General features: G+C 47.1%; 4 protein-coding genes across 4 annotated transcripts; 3 read left to right on the top strand and 1 right to left on the bottom strand.

The window, feature by feature from the left end:
* Window positions 1-589: 589 nt before the first annotated feature.
* On the top strand, window positions 590-1,508 carry C8R40DRAFT_1170695 (uncharacterized protein; the record flags this gene model as incomplete). Its single annotated transcript, XM_046231580.1, has 3 exons — window positions 590-625; window positions 674-1,191; window positions 1,241-1,508. The coding sequence occupies 3 exons, from the start codon at window positions 590-592 to the stop codon at window positions 1,506-1,508; spliced, it is 822 nt and encodes a 273-aa protein (XP_046086157.1).
* A 21,163-nt stretch (window positions 1,509-22,671) lies between these two features.
* On the top strand, window positions 22,672-23,588 carry C8R40DRAFT_1104706 (uncharacterized protein). The gene is made up of 2 exons (XM_046228076.1): window positions 22,672-22,766; window positions 22,887-23,588. Exon 2 carries the CDS (start codon window positions 23,006-23,008, stop codon window positions 23,510-23,512), a length of 507 nt encoding a protein of 168 aa, XP_046086156.1. The 5' UTR covers window positions 22,672-22,766; window positions 22,887-23,005; the 3' UTR covers window positions 23,513-23,588.
* Window positions 23,589-24,582: 994 nt separating this feature from the next.
* On the top strand, window positions 24,583-25,969 carry C8R40DRAFT_1045531 (Intradiol ring-cleavage dioxygenase; the record flags this gene model as incomplete). Its single annotated transcript, XM_046224311.1, has 7 exons — window positions 24,583-24,711; window positions 24,764-24,825; window positions 24,877-25,031; window positions 25,090-25,431; window positions 25,484-25,641; window positions 25,694-25,870; window positions 25,925-25,969. 7 exons carry the CDS (start codon window positions 24,583-24,585, stop codon window positions 25,967-25,969), a joined length of 1,068 nt encoding a protein of 355 aa, XP_046086155.1.
* A 158-nt stretch (window positions 25,970-26,127) lies between these two features.
* C8R40DRAFT_1011041 (uncharacterized protein) lies at window positions 26,128-26,889 on the bottom strand (the record flags this gene model as incomplete). Its single annotated transcript, XM_046222855.1, has 1 exon — window positions 26,128-26,889. A coding segment is annotated over one exon (762 nt), but the record flags the coding sequence as incomplete, so codon positions are not given.
* Window positions 26,890-27,168: the final 279 nt, after the last annotated feature.

Below are 27,168 nucleotides of genomic sequence, written 5' to 3'. Positions count from 1 at the left end.
AACAACCTGTTGCTGGCACCAGACCTCCAGTGGACTACCACAAGTACTGTGAAGGGTATTGTGACCTCCCAGGAAACACCTACTGAGTGGAAAGGGTTAAGCAAAACTCGACTAATAGATGAAGTTCTATACCAATAATCCTCCCAGACATCATATAAACCATCCTATACCCAATCAATCGCGACCCTCATTATATTTCACACTACCAATATGTGCCAAAGTGGGCTATGTATGTGTATATCCGGAACCAGTGCCAGTGCTTAGTATGTAGTATGTAGAACACCTTGATGTGGGACTCGGAGATGTTGGAGTATTCCAAGAGGGATACTATAGAACAGCTTAGAACTCACTACAGCCGTACCGTCTTGGCTGATCCGAGCCTGGTACCACTAGCACTAGTACTAGATCCGCTACCCGCATAGCAGCTGATCAAGTTGAAGTAGGAACGGAGATTTCTTCACGGACTTGTAGACATGACATCATGTACGTAGCGTGACGAACTGCGCGCGTCATTTGTGGGACAACTACAACTACAAATAAACCCTGCTTGCCTCGCCTCTGCCTTTGACTACACACCCCCATCTCAAAAATGGCCAGTTCATGGACTGACGGGATCTTTCTCAAGGTACCTACTCTGCAGCTGATTCGCCACAATAACTAACTCCCCTGTAAGATCGTCAACATCATCGTATACGTATTATTCCTCGGATCCAACATCTACACCGTCGCTTCCCCCTCCGACATCTATTTCACCGGAAAAGAAACATACATCACCCCCGCTCCTTGGGCCTTCTTAATCTGGACCCTCATCCACATTCTCCTCCTCGGAACCATCATCTACCAATTCTTCCCTTCCGGCAAACCCACCATCATCGACTCCATCTCCTTCCGCCTTCCCCTCCTCGGTCTTCTCAACGCCATCTTCGTCACCCTATGGGCGCGTCAATCTTATATCGCTGCGTTCGTATTCGCACTCCTCGTGTCATCCGCGGTGACCCATATCTATTACATCGTCAAGAAACACCACGCGTCGCAGTCTCTCGCCGACGAGCTGTTTATACACCTCCCGTTTTCGTTGTATCACGGGTGGAGCACGGTTCTGGTCATCATCACGGTGTTTGAGGCGTTTGGGAATGATGCGCTCCATGAGAAAGCTGGGGTTTGGACCAAAGTCCTAGTATTCCTCGCTTTGTACGTTACTTTCATACCTTGCCTTTTCAATACTCATATATTCCATTAGATTCTTCCTCGAAGCCACCGCCGCCACATACGCCTTCTCCACCCCCGAAGGCGACCTGCCCGCCTCCATCGCCATCTGCTGGTCCCTCTTCGCCATCTTCGCACACCAACGCTCTCCTGGCTTCATCCACTGGTCTGCTCTCGCCTTTGCCCTCCTTTCCCTCGTGTGGGTCTTGAAAGGCGGTTATGGTCTCGTTGTGCGCTCTAGAGCAAGTGGTGGGATTCGGTTGGAGGATCCGGAACGGGCGCCGTTGGTTGGTGGGAATTGATAGTATACGGATCTGTTTCATCTTTACCTCTTTTTTCTTCTTTTTCTTGTTTGTTTCCCCATTCTCCGTCTCCGTCTCTGCTTATGCTCGAACTTTGCATCTCTTGTATCTAATGTAGGAATATCCACCGATCTCATGTTTTACAAATATTGAATGCGGTAGTCGTTGTCTTCGCACTGAGTAGTATATCAAAGCGAAGTTACTACTATCGCCAGGGACTACTCTACTTTACTCGAATGTGGACAATCAAATGACCGATGTACGTAATCTGAACAATGAAAAAAGTACAGACAAAACATAAGGATGAAGGATGTCGTGTGTAAGATATGTGTATGTACCCAGATGCAACGAACAAACTAACCTTAAGAACAGAAGAGAAAAGAAAGTCCGTTACTCAGTAACTCAGTACTCCTCTCTTGGAGGTCAAATCTATACAAGGAACAGAATGAGCCTCAGTGTAGTCCGACAAGGATCTAAACAGCTGCTATTGTACCTATACAAGGAACAGAATGAGCTAAGAGTAGCTAATGAGTATCTGGTAACATAGGTATAATGAGTGAATCTGGCTTACCCTCAGTGTAGTCCGACAAGGATCTAAACAGCTGAGGGAAAGCGTCGTGCGAAAAACGAACTATGTAGTGTGAGTCACGTGGACATGGAAAGAATCGGCCAAAAGAGGAAGAGGTCTTCCAACACACCCCCACCGATGAATGGAGTGGTCAAGTAACAGTAGGTAGTGGCACGAGACCAAGCGATAGAGAATGTTTGTAGTGTAAATCTGTAGGTAAGGATTTAGTAAAAATGTCAGCAATCATATCAAGAGAGGAACACCAAATGGTGGTGATTGAGTCGTCTTCAATGTGTGAACGGATGAAGTGGTATCTAATATCAATGTGTTTGGAGCGATTGGAAACGGAGCGTGAATTAGCAATATCAATAGAAGAACGGTTGTCAGAAATTAGGGGGAAAGGATGTGGAATGGGAAGGGAGATTAAAGCAGTGAATACTCGAACCCAGAGTAACTCCTTCAGGACGTGTGTTAGGCCCATGTATTCTGCCTCCGTTGATGACAATGCAATACTCTTCTGTTTTGAAGCGGACCATGCGACCAAACCACCGAAAAGAAATATACCGAAACCTGAAATTGATTTTCGATCCATTGAATTACTTCCCCAATCAGCGTCAGAGAGCGCCATCGTATCCGATCCTATACCAAGAGTATTAATGAGGTCAGTTCGGTGATCACCCCCATACTGTAGAGACCACGTTCGAGTTTTCGCCAAGTAACGGAGAGTCCCCTTCGCCGCGATGAGATGTCTCGGAGAAGGTTTTGAGTTAAATTGTGAGAGAAACATGACGGTGTAGGCTATATCTGGTCGTGTGCAAAGTGCAAGGAAAAGTAGACATCCGATGAGGGCCTGGTAGATTTTTGTCAACGATTCAGGATCCACATCAGCGTAAACGGAAGAATTTGGATCGGGACCATCAAACTTATATCGGAGTGGAAGATCATGAGTGATGCATTCTGTCAGTCCATATTGTTCCAAGAGGTCTTTGACATATGATTCCTGTGATAGCCATAAGAGTTGTCGTGGACGGTCTCGGTATATTCTAATTCCAAGAAAAGTCGACGTTGGTCCTAAATCAATAACTTTGAATCAGCAGTTGATTTGGATGATAAACCATTGGTATAGTTCAATAGAATTAGTGGATACTAGTCCGTCATCGACGTGGACAGGAATAAGCATTATGAGGGGATCACCGTTAGTGGGCATCGAGATAGAGGGGTCGGGTGATATTGACCATCGGCCGATAAAGACAGCATTATCGCAGTCACACCGCTGGAATCCAATTTCGTCAAGCGCCTTGCATAACGTCGAGTACCATGCCGCTGAAGCCTGATGAAGACCATAGAGCGCGCGGCGTAAACGATATACCGCGTTGGGATGGTTCGCAATGGGTCGGCCTGGGATTTGTTTAACATAGATCTCTTCGGCAAGCGGTGCATTCAAGAATGCTTGTTTAACGTCAAAAGAAAACAACTCTAGATCCATTTTAGCAGTCCACGCCATCACGATTCGATAGGAAACCATCCTGGTAACTGGTGCATGGACATTCCCATAGTCTTCGGGGCGTTGAGTGAAACCTTGTGCGACGAGTCTAGCCTTCTTCGTTCCATCCATCTTGAGATCATATACCATTTTTAGGCCAATCGGGAATCTGCCCTTCGGACAAATCGGTACTTCCTCGAATACTCCTAAGTCGAATAATCCGGAAATTTCCTTTTCCTCAGCTGTGAGCCATTCGTTGAGATCAGGTCTCGATAACATTTCTCGACGGGTGGATGGTGCCTTTTTGAGATCGAAATTTCGTGGTTTGGATGTCGATGTCGAGTTCGTTTTTATGGGATTAAACGGGCTGGGAATGTTTGCAAGAGCTGCGAAAAAGAATTCAGAATCATCGTCTATGCATTCAAAATTGTCTTCAAGTATTCGACAGGCAAGCGAACAACCAACAATGTCGAGATCCAGTTGAGCATCACGAGTAGGAGGGAGACCATCATTAATCCGTCGTTCTTGAAGTAGCTCATCATGTCGTCGGATCCCTTCACGCCATTCTTTTCCACGTTCTGTTAATTTCGTCGTACGTCGGGGTCGAGGACCATTTGGTGGATTCGGCACTTGAGTCGTAGGATTTGTTGATGGAGGAGGTCGGGAAGATGTTGGAATAATGGTCGTTGTAGTAGTTGATGAACGTGGGCCGCGGAGTCGACCGATGACACGCCTAAATTTTGGCTAGACATCTATGCTGTGAATTGTGACATTTTCACGTATAGATTTGTATCGAGAGGACTGTAATTGAGACCCAGATTGACAGTCAAAGTCAATACTGAATCAGTCTAATAAGTTGAAGGGACCATATACCCATACTACCACAAGTTGGTTAGTTTACCCATCCCCGATACTACCTACGGATAGCAGTCTACCTGTTTGTCAAGCAGGATTATACCAGACTCGGACTACATCCGAAGGATGACCATTCACGTATGACATACCAAGGGTATTCTTATTGGACCTTACACTGGCAGGAGTTTGGAAGAACTTACTCAAGTGACCATGAACCGAGGATTGACTCGAAATGACTTTCTAGAACTCAGGAATTATCAAATACTCCTTCTAGAACAAGATCATGCATTAATCTAAAGGACTGCGATTTAGTCTAATAGACCAATCAAGTTGCATGGTTGAGGAAAATGACTAGAAGAACGATCGAAGTACTGCGAGGCTCCGAAGACATATCAAATGAATGTCAAAGAGTCCTGACGTAGAAAATATTGAAGAATGCAATTAAATGAATACTATGTGTAACTCCCTTGATTGAGTATAGGCACAATGGGTGTCTATTGAAAGAGAGAAGCAATTAGTTTAATCCAGATGAATCAGATTGATAGGATTAGAATCGAGGAGAGCTGATTTGCCTCCGGACGAGATGACAAACGATCGAAGTAAGTGTTGAACCGCAATGACAGTTGAACACCATTCGAGTCATTCTCTAAAAACAATTAAATTAAATGAATATTGAAGTACCTACCTATGTTTGGAGGTATACTAGAATCTTGGAACCAATATGGACCAAATAAGGACATGTAGATTCAAATTAAATGGTATCTGACTGAGTGTAGAAGTTTCCTTGCGGTTCCGAACGTTTATTGTATTAAATTAATTGTACTATGCGACTCTATATTCTGTATGTATAAATAGCGATCCGATGTATCTGGAATACAAGTGATTTTGGGACGACGTTGCAGTGCTAATCCGTAAAAAGGAAAGACACACTCCCGCCAGACTGAAACCTCTTCGCTAGCAGCCATTCGGGCCCGGCACTTGTGAGTATAGGAACGTCGTGTTCTGCTCCTTGTGACTGCGAGAAGTCTATCCAGTTGTTGGGTATTCTTCGAACTTAGGATCAGTCGTTGGTCTTAAGGGCAAATCACGCTGTGTGGTTGTGCCAGCACATAGTTCTAGCCCTCTGTAGGGGTCTGTGTGTTTCGGTTTTAATTTACTTTGATTCAAACCCCCAATTCTTGATATACCCAAATCAATACAAACCAAAGCACAAATTGTGCTGAATCTACCTTGATCAAAGGAATATATCGAATCCTTAGAACGATTCAAATTGATTGATCAAAGCTTCGTACTTAGCTCTCAAAGCTTTGCGGAACCTTTGCCAACGCTACCCCTTGCTATTAAATAAATTTGATAGCAGTGAACTCGCATATTGTGTATTAGATTGGTTGGTTGGAGTGCCCATGTCAAGTCCATGCCGCGGGCCTCCATTCAGCCGCTCGGGATTCCGAAGATCCATTCTTATTGTAATCTCTTCCTATTGTTCTTTCTCGCTACACTTATCCTTTCGTTCTAGTCTCTTATTATTGTCTTTACTCTTTCGTCCTAGTCTCTCCTTATTGTCTTTTACTCTACCCTGCAGGTACTACTCGTATAGCTCCTAGTAGTTAGTCTAGCGCTCCGCACCGATGCGCCGTTCCGTAGATATAAATACTGCCTGTACGCTACTGTAGTTCCTCAGTTTAATTATCGACTTAGATTCCCTCCTTTACTCTGTGCTCCTCTAAGTCTTCAGGCTCACTGCCTTGAAGCACTCTCTACCCTACCTTAGGACTTATACATCCTCTGGTTCGCTCCTCGTCACCGGCGATACCGCCGCTCCGACCTGGCTGCTACTTAGCTCCTCTCTCTCTACTCTCGCTCTCCGGGGACTAACGGCGTAACGGCGGTGTTGTTAATAACTTCACTACTGTCCCATTCGTCTTTCGCACTTAGGCACCTTGTAGCTTTGGCACGGTTACACGGTGTACATGATCTTAACAGTATAATTAAACTCAATCCGTTAACGTCGTACTGACATATCATTTTTATGCCTCCGAAAACTCGAGCTCAATCTAGAGCTAACTCCGAAGAAAACACTTTCTTCACTACAGCTCAATCATTTGCCCCATTCTCCGACTCTATCTCTGCTATCGGTCAACCACGTCGCCGTAATCGCGGTTTCGGTCCAGCTACAGTCCCAACTACGTCGACTCTTCCTGAAGCTATGGAAGAGGAACAACAATTCGAATACAGCACCTTGTACACTGGTGACGGACAACCTGTCCAAGTCTTGACCCCTCGCCGTGGACAACCCCCCGTGGTCGCCCCGGCTCGGGGCCGGTCTACTACTCAAATTGATTCCCCAATCCTTCAAGCCATAGCCCGCCGTACGGGTAAACAACCCCAACGTCGAGCTGCTTCTGAATCTCCTCGTGACCCACCTCCTCACTTCAATTTGGACACCGGTGATCACGAAGATCAAGACCCTCCTGTCGACCCCGACGATCCGGGCGCCGATAATAACAATGACGATCTGGATGATGATTCCGGCGGTTTACCGCGTGGTGAGCCTGGTGACCCCAGTGGACCTGGTGGTCCTGGTGGTCCCGGCGGTCCCGGCGGTCCTGGTGGACCTGGTGGACCTCGTTCTCCCATACCTCCTGACATCCCCAACGAGCAACGAGCTATGTTGGAACTCCTCTCGGGGTTCAAGGGTTCCATTGAGACCCTTGGTACCGTTCTCGCCGCTCTCGGCCGTCCCTCTGACAGCTCTGAATCCAAGAGCAAGGTCAAGGAGCCAGAGGTATTCGACGGTTCGGATCCCCGAAAACTCAAGACGTTCTTCGTCAATCTCGCCCTGGTCTTTAATGACCGTCCAAAGTACTTCACCGACCAACGGAAGGTGAACTACACCCTTTCTTATCTCAGTGGGTCAGCCAAAGAATGGTTTGTCCCTGATATTCTCGATCCGGATCTCGACTCGCTGCCGGCCTGGACATCCTCCTTTAAGGCCCTTGTAAAGGAGCTTCAGGATAATTTCGGCGTTTACGACGCCCAAGGCGAGGCCGAAGATTCTCTCGGTAATCTGAAGATGAAGGAAACCGAGAACATCCGGAAATACAATATCCGGTTCAACACCCTGGCTGCTAGTACCAACTGGGATTCTGCTGCCCTGAAATGGGCTTATGGACGAGGCTTAGCTGAGCGCATCAAGGACGAAATGGCGCGTTTGCCCGAGCCGGCGACGCTCGCCGATTACCGTCAAGAGGTTCTTCGTATTGACAATCGTTATTGGAAACGCGAGGAAACTAGAAAGCGTGAGGCTGGTAAGCCTTTTGTTGCTCGGAACCCGAAGAAGGGTTCCTCGGACTTCAAGACTGGTTCTACTAACCAGCAAAACAACTCTCAGCCTTCTGGCTCTTCGGCGCCGTTCACGCCGAAGCCTAAACCCTTCTCTGGTGGTAAGCCTAACAACAATGGTAAGCCCCAGAACTCTTCGAATTCCGGCCAATCCGGCGGTCAGCGCCCCGCGTTCAACCATCTTGGTGCAGATGGGAAAGTCCTTCCCTCCGAGAAGGAAAGAAGGATGAAGAACAACCTTTGTCTCTTCTGCGGTGGTAAGCATCAGATTGCTGACTGCAATAAGCGAAAGGCCCGAGAATCGAAGGGCCGTGCTGCCGAGGTTGAAGAAACCCCCGAAGCAACCGTTGAGGTTGTTGAAGAGGAATCGGAAAACTAGTCCGCAGCTCTTGTTCCCCGGTACGAAACGGGAGCTGCGTTGATCAGGTTCGTACCTCACCTGGGGAGTTATATCTCAACGCGTCCGCTCTTTCTTCTATTGAACGATCTCTTGTAATATCATTGACTACTGAATTTCCTTTATCCGATTCGGCCGCGCCGGCCGAACCTATCTCTGCTCTTCTTAAATTTCCTACTCTTGTTGATTCTGGTTCTACTGACTCTTTCATCGATACTCGTTATGTTTCTCAAAATTCTATTCCTACGACCAAAATCTCTCCTGTTAATCTTCGTCTCTTTGATGGTTCATTATCTTCTAAACCCATTACCGATATGGCGAATATCGCCGTTCGGTTCCCTTCCGGCGAGCTGCTTCTATTACCATTTTATGTTACTCATTTAGATTCATCTTGTAAAGCAGTACTAGGTTACAGTTTCTTATCCCGCTACAATCCGTTGATTGACTGGGCATCTCGAAACATTACGTTCCGTAACACTTCACATCCTGATTCTCCACAGACGTCTGTGCCTTCTGCTATCAACCCCGTTGCTGCAAAGGTCGCTGTTCCGCTACCGGAACCTTCGCCGTCGGTTTCACCGACAATTCTGGAGACCCCTCCTGGGGACTCACTTCGCCCTCGCTCTCGCTCCCGCTCTCGGACTTTACGGGCCAAGCCCCTTTCGTCCAAATTCCCCTTTGAACCCATCTACTCTTACCCTACGGTCTCTCAATTCGCTGCTCAACTGGAAACTCCTGAGGTCGACATTGCACTCGTCAGTGCTGCAGTCTTTAACAGGGCTTGCAAGGACGCGGGTATGGAACCCATTCTACTTCGTGCTATCCACTCAGAGGTCGCGGCCCGTGCCGCCGACCGCTCTTCCACCACTCCTACTGTCCCTCCACTCCATCCTTCCATTCCAGAAGAGTACGCGGAGTTTGCAGACGTCTTCGACGAGATTGCTGCAGATTCACTTCCTGAACACAGACCTTACGACCTGAAGATTGACTTGGAAGAGGGCGCTTCGCCGCCTCTCGGCCGTATTTATCCTTTGTCTGAAAAGGAGCTAGTCGCCCTTAAAGACTTTATTGACAAACAGCTGGCTACTGGTGCCATTACCCCATCATCCTCTCCTCACGGCGCTCCGGTCCTTTTTGTCCCGAAGAAAGACGGCAAACTTCGCCTTTGCGTCGATTTCCGTGGACTCAATCGTATCACCAAAAAGGATCGTTACCCACTTCCACTCATTTCAGATCTTCTCGACGCTCCGAAAAGAGCTAAAATATACACCAAATTGGATCTCGCTCACGCTTATCATCTAGTCAGAATCGCTGAAGGTGACGAATGGAAAACCACCTTTCGGACCCGCTACGGCTCTTACGAATGGAAGGTCATGCCGTTCGGCCTTACGAACGCCCCTGCGGCTTTCCAGCGGTTTGTTAATGACATCTTCTCTGACATGCTCGATGTCTGTGTCATCGTCTATCTTGACGATATTCTGATCTACTCTGATACACCAGAAGAACACCGAGAACACGTTAAGGAAGTTCTTCGGCGGTTACGGAAACATCGGCTTTACGCCAACCCCGAGAAGTGCGAATTCAATATGGATACTGTTGAGTATTTGGGTTATATTCTTTCTCCCGACGGATTGACTATGTCCAAGGAGAAAGTCCAGACCGTTCTAGAGTGGCCGGTTCCGAGGAAGGTTAAGGACATTCAGTCCTTCCTGGGTTTTGCAAACTTCTATCGTCGTTTTATTTATAATTACAGTGATATCGTTGTGCCGATGACTCGGCTTACCCGAAAAGGCGCGTCCTGGATCTGGGACAGCAGCTGTCAAGAGGCCTTCGAAAATCTGAAAATCGCTTTCACTTCTGCGCCCATACTGGCCCATTGGGAGCCGAATCGCCCACTTATCGTGGAGACCGACGCTTCCGATTACGCCATTGCGGCTATTCTTTCCATCCAATATGCTGACGGTGAAATTCATCCTCTAGCCTTCCTTTCCAGAACGCTTCATGCGGCGGAACTCAACTACGATACACACGACAAAGAGCTACTCGCCATCTTCGAGGCCTTTAAAGCTTGGCGTCATTATCTGGAAGGTTCGGGTGATCCGGTGGACGTCGTCACCGATCACAAGAATCTTGAGTATTTCTCTACTACCAAGGTTCTCACACGCCGACAGGTCCGATGGTCAGAATTTTTACATCAATTTAATATGGTCATTCGCTTCCGACCGGGGAAACTCGGCGAGAAACCTGATTCGATAACTAGACGCTGGGACGTCTACCCTAAAGAGGGGGATATCGGCTACGCCCAAGTGAACCCTCATAACTTCCGTCCTATATTTACTAACGAACAACTCACTGCGTCTCTTCGAGCTACCTTCTTGGAAGGCCCGGTTTTACGAGCCTCGATTATCATGGATATCGAAGCCCTACACCAAGCCATCATTCTCGCCCTTCCCGCCGACCCGAGCTCCGTTGCTGGTTTGGAACTTGCAAAAGATCCTTCCAATGAACGTTGGAGCTTAGGTAGCGACAAGCTACTACGCCTTGACGACGTATTATGTCCTAATCACGGCGATCTTCGCCTTCAAGTCCTTCGCTACTTCCATGATCATCCACTTTCCGGCCATTTCGGCCAGAACCGCACTCTCGAAGCTGTACGTCGTCAATACACCTGGCCCAAGGTCAGAGACTTTGTTCGTGACTACGTTACCTCCTGCACTATCTGTGGTCGCAATAAGCCCCGCCGTCATCGGCCTTACGGCTTGTTGAAACCTCTGCCGGTTCCGGTCCGCCCATGGGATTCTATCTCCATGGACTTCATTGAACAACTGCCAATGTCGAATGGTTATACAGCTATCCTAGTCGTCGTGGATCGATCTTCCAAACAAGCTATATTTATTCCAACTCACGACACCATTACTTCCGAACAATTAGCTGAGCTTTTTGTTATTCACGTCTTCTCTAAGCATGGTGTCCCTAATCATGTTACTTCCGATCGTGGTTCCGAATTTGTTTCGGCGTTCTTCCGGGCTCTCGGTAAAGCGCTCTCCATGGAACTTCACTATACCTCTGGATATCATCCGGAAGCCGACGGGCAAACTGAGCGTGTCAATCAGACTCTCGAGCAGTACATCAGGATCTACTGTTCCTACCAACAAGATGACTGGTCGCCTTTACTTCCGATCGCCGAGTTCGCCTATAACAACGCTCCCAATGCTTCCACTGGTATTACTCCATTCTTCGCTAACAAAGGATACCACCCAAATATCACCGTTCGGCCCGAGGTCGACATGAAGTCTGATCTAGCCAGAGACTTCGTCGTCAATCTCGATGAACTCCACGTTTTCCTTCGAGAGGAAATCCTTTTAGCCCAATCTCGTTACAAGGAACAAGCTGACAGGAAAAGAATCTCGCACCCAGAGTTCCCGATCGGCTCCGAAGTTTTTGTTCTTGCTAAGCACATTCGTTCTACTCGCCCTACTGAAAAATTCTCAGAAAAATATCTTGGTCCTTTCAAGGTCATCAGTCGACCTGGTACTTTGTCTTACGAGCTCAAGCTCCCAGACTACCTTCGCCGAATTCATCCGGTTTTCCACGTCTCACAGCTGGAGCCGGTTACGCCGAACCCTTTCCCGAATCGTACTCAATCTCCTCCACCTCCAATTGAAGTTGATGGTGAAGAGGAGTACAACGTTGCCGAAATCCTCGACTCCAAGCTGGACAGAAGGTACAAACGTTGTCCTCTACGTTATTACATTCGGTGGGCCGGTTACGAAGGTACTGATGATGAGTTCTCTTGGGTTGCTGCTGATGAATTACATGCTGACGAACTTGTACCGGCGTTCCACGCCCGATACCCTCACAAACCTGGACCTTGATCACCAAAAATCATTTTATTCCATTTCCCTTTTTCGCCGCGCTCCGCCGAAGTCTTCTTCGTGCGTTTAGAGGATAAACACGATGATAGCAAATTGAGTGTTTATCTTTTTCTCTTAATTGCTTACATCCCCTTTCAGTTACTGTTTACACTTACAATAATTATACTAAACTAATTTATTTCTTACGCCGCTTCGCGGCCCATTCGTTTTCCGATTTCAAAAATCGAGTTGACATTTTTGTATATACAAAGTCCAAAAAACCAAAAAGAAACAAAAACTATACGAGGGGGGGCAGGGTTACAAGAAGATTACAACAAGATGGCCGAAGGCCGAAGTCCGATATCCGCTACTCTACTACTACCACCTCCTTTCCCTTCCCCTTCACCGATTGCGCCTCGGTCGGTGCCGTCTCCTCCTCAATTACCTCCTCCTCTCCTTCTCCATCCTTCTCCGTCTCCTTCTCCTCCACTTCTCTATCTTCCTCTTCTTCGCCTTCCTCCTCACTCTCCTCTACGACCCTCCGTCGCTTCAGCGGTCGCCGCCGCTCGGTAGTTCTCCTTGACGGCCCCGCCGTCGCCGGTCCTTCTCCCATGCCCATCATCGTCACCCTAGTGTCCAGTGAGATCAGTCGGGCATGATCATCCTCCTGCCTCCTCAGTAGCTGGCGGAGGTACTGGTGGGACTTTGAGTTGGCTTCTCGCAGAGCCCGATTGTCGGCGAGAACCTGCGCCATCTGACTTTCGAGAACGGCCAGCCGTTCGCCGCTCGGACTTGCGCCTCCCTCCCTCTTGACGGTGTATGGACGACCCGAGTACGAACATCGTACTTTAGAATCGTGGCAGGGCTTACAGATGACGCTACTCCGCTTGCCAGCCTGCTTCAGGCAAGGGATTTTCTTCGCCTTGCACCTTTCGCAAGGTTCTCGGTCTTCTTCATCGTCGTCGTCCTCATCGCCATCATCGCCATCATCGGGGTCTTCACCAACGGGCTGGAGAAAACTACGTTAGTAGAATACTCCACGATAAGGAACAACAAAGACTCACCTGGGCTTTGGCTTTTCCCTTGCTCTTCGTCCTTGGAATCTCCACTACCGGCCTCCTCGGCGATGCGGAGGTCTCCCCAGTAGAAGTTCCTCCTTGACTCCTGGCAGTGGCAGCCGCCGCCAATTTCCTCCTCCGCTCGACGACCCCGTCCTCCTGCTCCTGCGCCCGATTGGCCCTATCCCGAGCATCTTGGGCAGCTTGGCGTCTCGCCACCGCCGCCTGCGCCGCCGCTCGTTTTTTCCTCTCCGCCTCCTCTGCCGCCTTCCTTGCAGCCGCCTCCTCCGCTGCCTTCTTCTTCGCAGCCTCTGCTGCTTTCCGCGCCTTGACTCTTTCGACCCTCGCCAGGGCCTCCCTGATAATCTCGTCTTCGTCCTCGTCGATGGGAGCGCCGGGACTCGGGGGATTGGCGGGGCGGGACGAGGTGCTAGCAGTGGGTTGGTTGGTAGTGGTGGTAGTAGTGCGGGTTGCCGACATGTTGGACTTAGAAAAACTCGAGGAAAAGTTAGGGCCTTAGCGGCAAAACCCTGGGCCTTTTATACGGCAAAACTGCGCACGGACCAGCGAAAATTTTCTTTCGAATTGTACTTGGTGTACGGTGAACCGAACGCCATTTCCCGGTACTAACGGCTTTTGAAAATTTTCCTGCTGACTGATGGACCAAATTCCCGATCCTGACGGCCTTTAAAAATTTTCTTTGGTGACTAACCAACTTCCGGTATTAATGGCTTTCGAGGGCTCAAGCCTAAGAGGGGGATACTGTCAAGTCCATGCCGCGGGCCTCCATTCAGCCGCTCGGGATTCCGAAGATCCATTCTTATTGTAATCTCTTCCTATTGTTCTTTCTCGCTACACTTATCCTTTCGTTCTAGTCTCTTATTATTGTCTTTACTCTTTCGTCCTAGTCTCTCCTTATTGTCTTTTACTCTACCCTGCAGGTACTACTCGTATAGCTCCTAGTAGTTAGTCTAGCGCTCCGCACCGATGCGCCGTTCCGTAGATATAAATACTGCCTGTACGCTACTGTAGTTCCTCAGTTTAATTATCGACTTAGATTCCCTCCTTTACTCTGTGCTCCTCTAAGTCTTCAGGCTCACTGCCTTGAAGCACTCTCTACCCTACCTTAGGACTTATACATCCTCTGGTTCGCTCCTCGTCACCGGCGATACCGCCGCTCCGACCTGGCTGCTACTTAGCTCCTCTCTCTCTACTCTCGCTCTCCGGGGACTAACGGCGTAACGGCGGTGTTGTTAATAACTTCACTACTGTCCCATTCGTCTTCCGCACTTAGGCACCTTGTAGCTTTGGCACGGTTACACGGTATACATGATCTTAACATGCTCCTACCAACAAGATGACTGGTCGCCTTTACTTCCAATCGCCGAGTTTGCCTATAACAACGCTCCTAATGCTTCCACTGGTATTACTCCATTCTTTGCTAACAAAGGATACCATCCAAACATCACCGTTTGGCCCGAGGTCGACATGAAGTCTGATTTAGCCAGAGACTTTGTCGTCAACCTCGATGAGATCCACGTATTCCTTTGAGAGGAAATCCTTCTAGCTCAATCTCGTTACAAGGAACAAGCTGACAGGAAAAGAATCTCATATCCGGAATTCCCGATCGGCTCCGAAGTTTTTGTTTTTACTAAGCACATTCGATCTACTCGTCCTACTGAAAAGTTTTCTGAAAAATATCTTGGTCCTTTCAAGGTCATCAGTCGACCTGGTACTTTGTCTTATGAGCTCAAGCTCCCAGACTATCTTTGCTGCATCCATCCGGTTTTCCATGTCTCACAGCTGGAGCCAGTTATGCCAAATCCATTCCTGAATCGTACTCAATCTCATCCACCTCCAATTGAAGTTGATGGTGAAGAGGAGTACAACATTGCCGAAATTCTGGACTCTAAGCTAGACAAAAGGTATAGATGCTGTCCTCTGCGTTATTATATTCGGTGGGCCAGTTACGAAGGTACCGATGATGAATTCTCCTGGGTTGCTGCTGATGAATTACATGCTGATGAGCTGGTACCCGCATTCCACACTTGATACCCTCAGAAACCTGGACTTTGATCACAAAAAATCAATTTATTCCGTTCCCTGAAGTTCCGTTCTCCGCCGAAGATTACTTCATTGTGTCGAGAGGGTAAACACAATGATAGCAAATTGAGTGTTTATCCCTCTCTCTTAATTGCTTATTCTTTTCTTCAATTGCTGTGTTACTTAGTTTTTCATTCATACTTAAACTACTTATACTTCAAAACTAATTATTTCCTTCGCCGCTTCGCGGCCCATTCACCTTCAGTTTCACAATCACGATTGACATTTTTCTATATACAAAGCCAAAAAAATTATTTAACAAAGTATCAAGAGGGCAGAAGGTTACAAGAAGAATACAAAAAGAGGCCGATGGGCCAAGGTCCAATGTCCGCCACTATTCTACACTACTCCTCCCTTTCCTTCCCCTTCTCTGACCGGGTCTTCTTCGGTGCTGGTTTGTCTTCCTCCTCCTCTTCCCCTGCTTCCTCCTGTTCTCTCTCCTTCTCTCGCTACTCCTCACTATCCACTAACCGCCTCCTCTTCTTCGGCAATACCAATGGGCCGGCAATTGGCTCCTCCGGTGACCCTTCCCTCCTCCTTGCAGCATCCCTCATCAACCACTCGAGCTTCTTCATCATGTGGCAGTCATAGGTGTTAGCCCTGATTTGGCCTTCTCGGAGTATCTGGCTATCAGCCAACAACTGGGCCATTTGACGTTGGAGACCACCTCCTTCACTGTTGGTGGCTGGTTTGAGTACGGACATTGTACTTTTGCATCATGGCAGGGCTTACAAATGATACTGCTCCGCTTGCCGGCCTGCTGGAGGCAAGGGATCCTTTTCGCCTGGCACTGTTCACAAGGCTCCTTCTCCTCATCATCCTCATCGCTGTCCTTGCCATCCTTGCTATCATCTGGGTCTCCCCTGCTCACCTATTAATTGGATTAACCATTTAGATCCACCAAAGGAAAGAAGTACTTACCTCGTTTCTCGGCGGGGCTTTTCCCTTCTTAACCAAACGAGGGACTTCTACCTCCACTCGACGAGTAGAGGTAGTAGCCTCACTGGAAGGAGGACCTCGATGGCTCCGTGCCGCCACTAATCCTCCTTTTTTCAGCAGACTCTTGCTGCTGCCGTTCCTCTGCGGCAGCGCACCTCGCCGCCTCCTCCTCAGCCTTCTTTTGCTCCCTCAACCTCCTATTTTTCTCACGGGTCTGCTTCAGTTGAACCTCCAACTCGCGCTCCTCGTCAGAAGGGCACGGCATCGAAGGGCGGGTCGGGGTCATCGGTGGATTGTTGGTCCCACCTGTAATGGAGATCGAGCCAACAGTGGTGGTGGTTTTGGTAGTGCGGCTGTTGGTCATGTTGTTGGACTTAGAGGATTTGTTAAGATTATGCGGAGAGGTCTTAATACATGTGGTATATGTAGTCCCAACCACCTATGACAATTATCCTGTCATAGTAGCCTTTTGGCTCAGTTGGATTTTGTGTTAGTGATTGGGCATGAATTTCACAGGATTTTTGAAGATGGAGGGTCAATGTCAAGTCCATGCCTCGGGCCTCCATTCCGCCACTCGGTACTCCGAAGATCTACCTTTTATTGTAATCTCTCTCTTATTGTTCTTTCTCGCTACACATACCCTTTCGTTCTAGTTCCTCCTTATTGTCTTTTACCCTACCCTGCAGGTACTACTCATATAGCTCCTAGTAGTTAGTCTGGCGCTCCGCACCGATGCGCCGATCCGTAGATATAAATACTGCCTGTACGCTACTGTAGTTCCTCAGTTTAATTATCAACTTAGATCTCCCTTCTCAACTTAACTCTTCTCTAAGACTTCAGGCTCAACGCCTTGAAGTACGTTCCCCTCGACCTTAGGACTTGAACGTTCTCTGGTCCGCTCCTCGTCATTGGCGATACCGCCGCTCCGACTTGGCTGCTACTTAGCTCCTTCCTCTTTACTCTCGATCTCCGGGGACTAACGGCGTAACGGCGGTGTTGTTAATAACTTCACTACTGTCCCATTCGTCTTCCGCACTTAGGCACCTTGTGGCTTTGGCACGGTTACACGGTGTACATGATCTTAACAGTCGTCGAGATAGACGATGATGCAAACATCTAGCATGTCAGAGAAAATGTCATTAACAAAACGTTGGAAAGCAGCAGGTGCGTTCATAAGGCCGAACGGCATAACCTTCCATTCATAAGACCCGTAGCGGGTCCGAAAGGTGGTTTTCCATTTGTCACCTTCTGCTATTCTGACTAGATGATAAGCGTGAGCGAGGTCCAATTTGGTATAGATTTTGGCTTGTTTTGGAGCATTGAGGAGGTCCAAGATCAACGGCAAAGGGTAGCGGTCCTTCTTGGTGATGCGGTTGAGACCGCGGAAGTCCACGCAAAGCCGAAGTTTCCCGTCCTTCTTGGGAACGAAGAGTACCGGAGCGCCGTGAGGCAAGGAAGATGGGGTGATGGCACCAGTAGCCAGCTGTTTGTCAATAAAGTTTTTAAGGGTGACTAGCTCCTTTTCAGACAAAGGATAAATACAACCGAGAGGCGGTGAAGCGCCTTCTTCCAAGTCAATCTTCAGATTGTAAGGTCTGTGTTCAGGGAGTGAATCTGCAGCAATCTCGTTGAAGACGTCTGCAAACTCGGTGTACTCTGCTGGGATAGAATGAGGAAGTGGAGGGACAGTAGGAGCGATGGAGGAGCAGTCGGCGGCGCGGGCTGCGACCTCTGAGTGAATAGCACAAAGAAGAATTGGTTCCATACCAGCGTCCTTGCAAGCCCTGTTCAAGACTGCAGCACTGACCAGTGAAATGTCGACCTCAGGAGTTTCCAGCTGAGCAGTGAATTGAGAGACCATAGGATAAGAGTAGATGGGTTCAAAGGGGAATTTGGACAAGAGGGGCTTGGCCTGTGAAGTCCGAGAGCAAAGTGAATCCCCAGGAGGGGTTTCCAGAATTGTCGGTATAACTGACGGCAAAGGTTCTGGTAGCGGAACAGCGACCTTTGCATCAACGGTGTTGATGGCAGAAGGCACAGATGTCTGTGGAGAATCAAAGTGTGAAGTGTTACGGAACGTAATGTTTTGAGATGCTCAGTCAATCAACAGATTGTAGCGGGATAAGAAACTGTAACCTAATACTGCTTTACAAGATGAATCTAAATGAGTAACATAAAAAGGCAACAGGAGCAGCTCGCCAGAAGGGAACCGAACCGCAATATTTGCCATATCGGTAATGGGTTTAGAAGATAATGAACCATCAAAGAGATTTTGGTCATAGGAATGGAATTTTGTGAAACGTAACGAGTATCGATAAAAGAGTCAGTAGAACCAGAGTCAACAAAAGTAGGAAATTTGAGAAGAGCAGAAATAAGTTCAGCCAGTGCAGCTGAATCGGATAACAGAAATTCAGTAGTTAAAGATATTACAAGAGAGCATTCAATGGAAGAAAGAGCGGACGTGTTGAGATATAACTCCCCAGGTGAGGTACGAACCTGATCAACACAGCTCCCGTTTCATACCGGGGAACAAGAGCTGCGGACTAGTTTTCCAATTCCTCTTCAACAACTTCAATAGTTGCTTTGGGGGTTTCTTCAACCTTGGCAGCGCGGCCCTTCGATTCTCGGGCCTTTCGCTTATTGTCATGAAGTCTCATGATGCGCCCTTTGATGCGCCATCAGCGGTGTGTTCCCATCAATCTCTTTTCACATGTTTATTGTACTTGTTCACATGACCATCCCAATACTTCTATTTGTTTCCATATGCTTCCATACAACTCATCCTTATTCATCGATTAGCTCGTTATGATTCATTATTGACTCATTATTACTCGTATATATTGATTCCTCACTCTTGTTCCATATTGCATCATTATTCACAATCGCTTACTCATTAGACAGAAGTAGTATATAAAGAGCAGTAGGTAGATCCTAGTTCCCCATCTCGACCTCCTGGTCATTGGGCAACTAGGCAAGTACTTGTATCCTCTTAGATACTACTTATCTAACTTGGTCATTGGACAACTAGATTCCCTTTTGATTACTGGTGTGATTGGCCTCTGATGCTATCCCACTGTTGTTTGAGATCACTATTTCTTTTATCTGTGCTTTGTGCTTGTCTCTGTGCCTCTTCACTGTTGCTCCTCAGCATACTCGGATTTCCTGCCTCCCGCTTCCTGCCTCGTCGCGACATTGCTGATCTTCTTTCATGGCTTCAGGAAGAATCAACATAGTAGGAACTGTGGCTGGACCGAAACCGCAATTATGGCGACGTGGTTGACTGATGGCAGAAATAGATTTGGAGAAAGGGGCGAAGGATTGGGCTGTAGTGAAGAAAGTATTTTCTTCAGAGTTAGCTCTAGATTGAGCTCGGGTTTTTGGAGGCATAAAAAATGATATGTCAGTACGACGTTAACGGATTGAGTTTAATTATACTGTTAAGATCATGTACACCGTGTAACCATGCCAGAGGCCACAGGTGTCTAAGAGCGGAAGTCGAGTGGGACAGTAGTGAAGTTATTAACAACACCGCCGTTACGCCGCTAGTCCCCGGAGATCAAGAGTAGTGAGGAGAGAAACTAGGAGCAGCCAAGTCGGAGCGGCGGTATCGCCGGTGACAAGGAGCGAGCCAGAGAACTTATAAGTCCTAAGGCTATAGAGAGTGCATCGAGGTAATGAGCCTGAAGACTTTAAGAGATGGACTGAGTTAGAAAGGGAATCTAAGTCGATAATTAAACTGAGGAACTACAGTAGTGTACAGGCAGTACTTATATCTATGGATTGGCGCAACGGTGTGGAGCGCCAGACTAACTACTAGGAGCTATACATGTAGTACCTGCAGGGTAAGGTAAAAGACAATAAGGAGAGACTAGAATGAAAGGGTATGTGTAGCGAGAAAGAACAATAAGGAAGAGATTACAATAAACGGTAGATCTTGGAGTACCAAGGGGCAAAATGGAGTCCCGATGCATGGACTTGACACCTGGCAATTTCATCGGCATGCTTTTTGAGCTGTCGATGATCCAGAGGGAATCCTCAATCACCCCAGTATATCACTTCACTAATCAAAACCTCTTCCTCTTCATCATTCAACCACCTCTGTTCCTCCTTTGCTTCTCTGTGACTGTGCCCACTGTTAACTCATCTGTACAAAGTTCAGTCCAATAGTTTGATAGTTTGCTTTGTATCTACATAACACTGTTGTGCTATAAAATTACAAACATTTTTAAGCAACATCCCATGCTCCTTCTCGTGTTTGGTTTTGTAAAGATCAATTGCCTGTAGCATGTACTTTTCCACCAATGCTGAGTGTGCCCTGTTCTTTTATCGTTCTGAGTGAGCATGACCAACCATTGTAAATGTGGTTCAAACTGAGATGAGTGTCGCAGCCCTGGCTGAAGGCCTGGTCGGGACTTCGAAATTCATATCTTATCATATCTGCTTTGGGAATGTGATACTGGTCTCAAACATAGTTTCCTTGCTTCTACTTAAATCAAAGCTTGTGAACAGGTGTATTGATGTAAGAAGTACATTAGTGCAAAGTTACAGCAGTTCTCTGTTGCAATTACTGACACAGTGACCCAAACAAATTTTATTTCATCCCAAATTAACACTTCTTCAATTTGATATCCTGACAGCAATACTTTAGGTCTCTCTTCTCAAATTTGACAGTAGTGTGCAGCATGAAGTCTTTTAACTTTTGATGTAGCCAGGAGTTCATGTATAATATTAGATTAAGTAAAAATTCAATTTGTCCCATTTGATGATACCATCCCAAATGGTGATACATGACTGTAGATGTGAAAATTTGGAGTGGCCAGAGGGTTATGTGTTTTGTTCTTGCCGGTGCTCGGGTTCTGTGGGTCGCCTGTGGGTGTTGTGGTGTTATGACTAGTTGCTACATATGACTAGCATGTTATTAACCGCTATCAGTCTAGCACCCCTGGTACATATACCCACAGCTGGCCCACATATGCCAACTGTGCATATATAAACCGTATCAGCTGTTGGGGAATACTCCGTACGTCAGAGATACAGCTTTGACCTTTGACCACTATCCCTAATTCGTATACGTGTCATAAAGTACGCAGCCCCTATCATTTTCCTTTTCTCACCGTCTCGACGCCTTTACTTGTACGATACATCATCCCATCACTGTCAAACCCCCATCGATTACTGATCCACCTGACCCATCTTCTCCTTCTACTGGCTTCCACCACCTTCCTTGTTCCTAAACTGTACAGTATTACATCGTTGTTTCTCGCAGACCGGATTATGTATATATAGCCAACCCTCCACAGCCTGGTCCCTTATCTTGACCTCTCTGTCATTATCTGGGACCAGGTATGTGCTTACTTATTATTACCTATGACTACGATACTCAATATATCTCTGTCATTATCTGGGACCAGCCTGCCGCCGCTTAGTTGCTCTGCCTTGTTGCCTTGTTCAGTTGCTCCGCCTCGCCATTCTGCTTAGTCGCTCCGCTTTCCCGCTCCGTTAGTCACTCCGCCTTTGCCGCTTCGTGACAATACGCTGATCTTCGTTCATGATTACTATATACTGTACAGCTGTAGATAGATCACGCAGACGGAGTACACGAGCCCCCTCAGTTGCTTTTATATCAACTGAGGTGAGCTCACTAATAATTAGATATTCGTACTTACTAACAGTACCTGCTAGTCTAATACTACGTTAACATCAGCATTCCAGAAGATCCCATATCTCCACAAACCTCACTTTTCACCGTGTTACAAAGATCATCATCATTATGCCTGTTGTTGCTCCGGGTGACTTTAAGGCCAGTGATTACATGGCGACAGATGAGTTGCTCAATCCTGTATGTGTCTGTGGAACATGGCACTTTTACTCGTCTACATGTAGTCATTTATACCAACACCACCCTCAAAAGTGTGGAGCAAGGAAGGTTGGGACTGGATCTGCTTTCTGTCGAGGAACTTCCACCCGCGTCATCATCTCCAATGTGCGCATAGCTAAAGACTGTAGCACTTGTGAATGCCTTGCAGCAGCGGAGGGCGATTAACTGTTTTCAAGTGAGTTCTCATAGAATTTTGCAATCTTATACTTATATCATGCATCCTAGAGAAGGACATTCCAGTCATAAGAGACTGATAATTTCAGTGGTCCAGACGTTGGCCAGAGGTTACGCATTGGGTCAGGGATATTTAGTACTTCGGTTGTGTGTGCCTAATTTGAAGCATAAGCATCTAGTTGATGCGTGTTTTACAATGAATCGACCATTTCTTCACATTCCTCAGGTCTTGAGTAGGACCTGTTTTCTGAATGTCATAGCATTCGAAGTTGAGCCAGACGCACAAACTCAATGTCACTTAATGACTTTGCGGGGTTGCATTAGTCTCAGAGTTTGAAATTGATATTGGCCATCTCACTACACAGTAGTATAGACAACTCCGAGTGTTATGTACATGATGAGTTTTATCTTGGATTTCTGTGCATACATAGTTCCGAGATAAGTCAACCGCAGGTTGGCTTATCATAGGATAAGATAATGAGTGGCGATTGAGTTCGATTAGGCGCCTGTTCGTTCTCACCCTCGACGCTCACCGTCCGACCTCTTACAGCCTCATCTTTTGTCAACCCACCCACCTACCCTTTATATTGCTCTTAGTGTCTAGCTGGTAAGTTTATTACAGCTCAGATGCTCCGGGCTTTAGATCCTCGCTTAGCGGTGTGTTGCCCACCCCAGGCAAAACCTTTCTATATTGATACCGACCTTACCTACAAATGATATTATCTAGGGATATATACGAGGACACTCAAATAACTTATACTGTCAAACGCATCGGTATATGTGCAGAGACGATACTTTCGGTCCCATGCATCGGAAACATACTCCATTCCATCTCGCAGCTTGCCAATGTTTATTCTCGAAAAGGATGTCAGAATGGCTTCACCTTCTCCGCAATACCGAGCGAGCAATCCAGTGTTAGCATGTGTTGTCGACACGAAAGAGCGAATGCGGGGTTTCCTCATTCCGTTTGGAGGTACTTCTTTGGATCATTTGCCGACTGTTCGATGGCAGATCTTTTTCGACATCTTGCAAGGGCTGGTAACTATTCATGCGATTCCTGCTGATGCACTGGGGACATCAAAGATAGAGGAAGATATGCAGCTTGTTGAACATGGGGATATCTGTGCACGGAATGTACTCGTGGACGAATCGGGAAAGGTACATTTGATAGATGTTGGGAGTAGGACAGAGGATTATCAGGGAGATCGGGGAGCATTGGCGGAAATGATGGCTGAGTTGAGGTTAAAAGCAGAAACAGAGCAAGACGAAACAATGATCGACCGTACGTTGAAATTACTTGAAGGCACGCTGGCTCTCCAAGACATTATCACGTCTTTGGAAATACGAGCATGAATGGAGTAAGTGGAATAGACTCCTTTGACTCTCTATACTCACCGGTAATAGTACGTTCATTATATATGTTGTTGCCTCTCCCTTATATTTGGATCCGATCAGCTTTAGAGTTTTGGTGTGACATGGAAAGTTGAATTGTTGATAATCATTCGAGTATAACGACATTGTTGAACTCGAGTATGGCGTTGGATTGGGAAGAATGGAAGATCGCAGAAACGGTTGAGCAATCTCTTTAGCCCGTTTCGTACGAATCCCCGGGCCATAATGCCAGCGACTGGTCGAGCCTTCTTCAGAGTCGCGTGAAAGTAAGGCGTGTAATGGCGTGTATATACAGTACGAATACGCCTGACACGCATAAGGATAAGTATACGCTGTCATAAGAATAGTCAATGATAAAGAGATAACATCTAGACATAAGCGGCTGAAATACTATACATGGAAGATTGATACACACACCAATTTTCCAAAGACTACAAGTGCGATGATTCTACAAGTTTAATTTTACTTCCCATAGCAGTTGTGCAAGTAGTCCCTGCCATCTTAAACATTTTGTCAATCTCAAGGGCCACAAGGGGACACATACCGACTTTCTCAGGGACTTCAAATACTGCTCAAATCGTGTTGTCACCCCCAGTAGTCTCCTGTACCATCCGTTGGTTCCCACCTGTGATAGACTGGTATCAAGCTGGTATCATTACGCGTGCATCGTGTGAGCTAGTAGTTCCAAAACCCTAATTCAAGTTGGTGCTTATCTACCCATCGGCGCTGGCAAGGTGTTTGTGGAAGAGAGACAGCCTGGAACTTTCCAGAATATTGTGTGAAGCGATCTTGGAGTCGCAATTGTCGTGGTGGTTTACACACACTCTTTTTTTCTGAGGCGGGACCGGGGAATGCCATCTGATGCTCTTCCTGCCGTTTACGGATCTAGACTTAATTTTGATGGCTTCTTCTGTACGACGCGATCGGCCTCCCCTCAGCTGACCGTCACTTCCGGATTCCAATGGTCCCCCCATATAAAAGAGCACTCAAAGGCAAATTAACTTTCCTCAACCCGCTTTTAGATTTTCATCATGGTTCGCACCCATTCACTGGCTCTGATTATTGGCCTGGTTGGCGTCGCCAGTGTATCAGCTCATCAGGAGCCCAAGACCGACGCAGAGATTGAGACACAGAGGGCGTTACAAAGAGCTGCTTACTATGTGTGTCGTATTGACAGGTCACATCTATCATCATGATTTACCTTTTGTATAGTGCGCTCCCGCTGTAGGAGAATTCACAGCTGCTCGTAAACGTGCATGGCAACAACAGGTCCTGTCTGGTCTACCGCTCAACCAGGCAGCTTTTGCTCCTGCGTCTATTCCGAGCGCTGGGAATCCTTCATTACCCACAAACGAAGACCTTTTCAATTCAGGGACCTATCCTTCCGGCTCTCAAACAACTCCGCAAGGGAAGCAGGAAATACTAGCTTGCGATGTCATCGAAGAAGAAACAGAAATGCAGAACAATAGCTGTGTTTTAAGTGAGCATTCCCTTCTCCCTTTTGATCTGAGTTTCACGTTGCTAATATCAACTTGCAGCACCTATCGTTACCGAGGGTCCTTATTACCATAATTCCGGGCATCCTATCCGTCAGAACATCGCTGAGTATCAGATCGGTCTTCTTACTTACCTTGACATTGGTGTCATCGACGTCAATACCTGCAAGCCATTACCCAACGTCCTCGTTGACATATGGCAAGCCAATGCAACTGGTCACTACGCAGGGCATCCTGAACCTGCTCCGCATCTCGTCAATGAACAACCACAAGTCGGAGGAAAACGTTCAGGTCTTTTATCTGCCTTTCCCCGTACCAATTTCCACGAACAATGGCTACGGGGTGCTTGGCAGACGGATTCTCATGGTGTCGCCCGGTTTACTAGTAAGTAATTGTATGACTTTGCATGCAGATAACTTCATGACTGGTACCGAAGCAATATTCCCTGGGTACTACACTGGCCGTGCCACTCACGTTCATGCCAAGGTCTTCACTAGTTGGACGGAGAATCCTAACGGTACGTTCGATGGTGGAAAACTTGCCCATGTCGGCCAGTTCTTCTTCGAGGACGACCTCAATATGCAAGTCGACAAGGTCCGGCTTTTTTAAATACTATCATGAATCAAAGCTATTGATCACTTTACAGATGTACCCTTACGTCGAAAACCCTATTCGTGACATCCGCGGGCGTACGCGTAATTGGCGTGATTCGTTAAACATTTTCGAGGACTCGCACGGTCCAGAGGGTGAATACAACCCCATTTTCAAGATGCATTTGCTAGGAGGCGTGATTAATCAGGGACTGGTTGGATTTATTACAATGGTCAGTTTCTTCAATCAGGAATAAGCTACTTGGAGCTGATTAAATCTGTTATAGGGTATCAATGGGAGCTACGAGATGGACAACTGGTGGAAGGGCTAGATCGACACTTCATGATGATGATTCTTTGCATGTATATTCACAATGGACATAATAGCGGAACATTTCAAAACTTGGATTTCCCTCTAAGCTTTTGCGCATTTCGCCACTCAATCTATCTTGAATTGCCTAGGTTCCCTCAAAGTAGCCTGCAGGTTGTACAATAAGATCACCAATAGATATACACCTAGAAACAGCACCGAAGCCACCACTGATCCAATCGTCAGTGCTCCGAACCAGAACGACAACTGATATAACAGCTGTACACTCAGCGAAGATCCCCCAACATTGAGCATGGTCTGTAGCGCGGTGTGCACCACAGTCGTATACGCGAACAACAACAGTGAGCTTTTGTACTGATCGGAAAAATATGCAGTGTAGCTTCGATGCAACCGAAAGTACATCAATCGACCACGCCAAATACGATAGATCAAGTTGAGCCTCGATAATCGCAGTTCTCCGTATCTATAACGCTTGTTGACGCTCGCAGTGGATATCTCCAGCAGCTCCTTAGCAAGGATACTCCACTCAATCCATTCCATGTCTCGGGGAAGTAGATTGTGTTGCTGAGCGAGCAAAAAGTCGCTTTCATGCACGACCAACCGGGCATAAGAGCGAAGAAAGCCTCGTGCAGCCAAAGAAAGGCATTCGTGATTCGAGATGTGCTGGAGGTAGTTGTCATAATCTAGTAAACATACGGGCAAAGGTTTCACGAAAACAACTCGGTCTGTGCAGACGAGATGCATATCTGGATCTTCCGCAATGACGATATTCCGTTTAACCATAAGATGCCAATGTAAGGGGTGTATACTCTCGCCCCAGCCTGCAATCCAGAGATGTTTGTGAATATCGTTCAGCCTAGGAACGTAGAGTTCGCGACAGAGAAAATCGTAGATTTTGGTCGTCTCATCCATTGGGATACTTTGACCAAGTAGAAACCGCTGCTTTGGGAAATCAACAGTCCTTTGATCTTTCCTGCTACTAATAGCTGAGAAAGGTGGATCGTTGTTGGGATTGTGGATTTTCTCGTGCATCTTTGGTGCAGCTTGGTCCAGGTTCAGTTAGAGAGCCAAGAAGGAGATGGATATAAATATAGAAGCAGGTTTCGACGCGTTAGATGCTGTTAACTGTATGTCTGTCCGGAGAAGGTTACGTAAGCTCGAGGAAGGAACAAACATGCTGAGCTAATTTAAATTGCGACA

This window comes from Lentinula edodes (assembly GCF_021015755.1).
Source record: "Lentinula edodes strain Le(Bin) 0899 ss11 chromosome Unknown C8R40scaffold_18, whole genome shotgun sequence".
NCBI lineage: Eukaryota > Fungi > Basidiomycota > Agaricomycetes > Agaricales > Omphalotaceae > Lentinula > Lentinula edodes.
The sequence above is the reverse complement of the archived record's forward strand: the minus strand, read 5'-3'. Positions and strand labels throughout refer to the sequence as shown.

Bases quoted from the DNA above. Each gene is read 5' to 3' on its own strand.
- C8R40DRAFT_1104706 (XM_046228076.1), top strand. From the start codon at position 23,006: ATGTTTATTCTCGAAAAGGATGTCAGAATGGCTTCACCTTCTCCGCAA.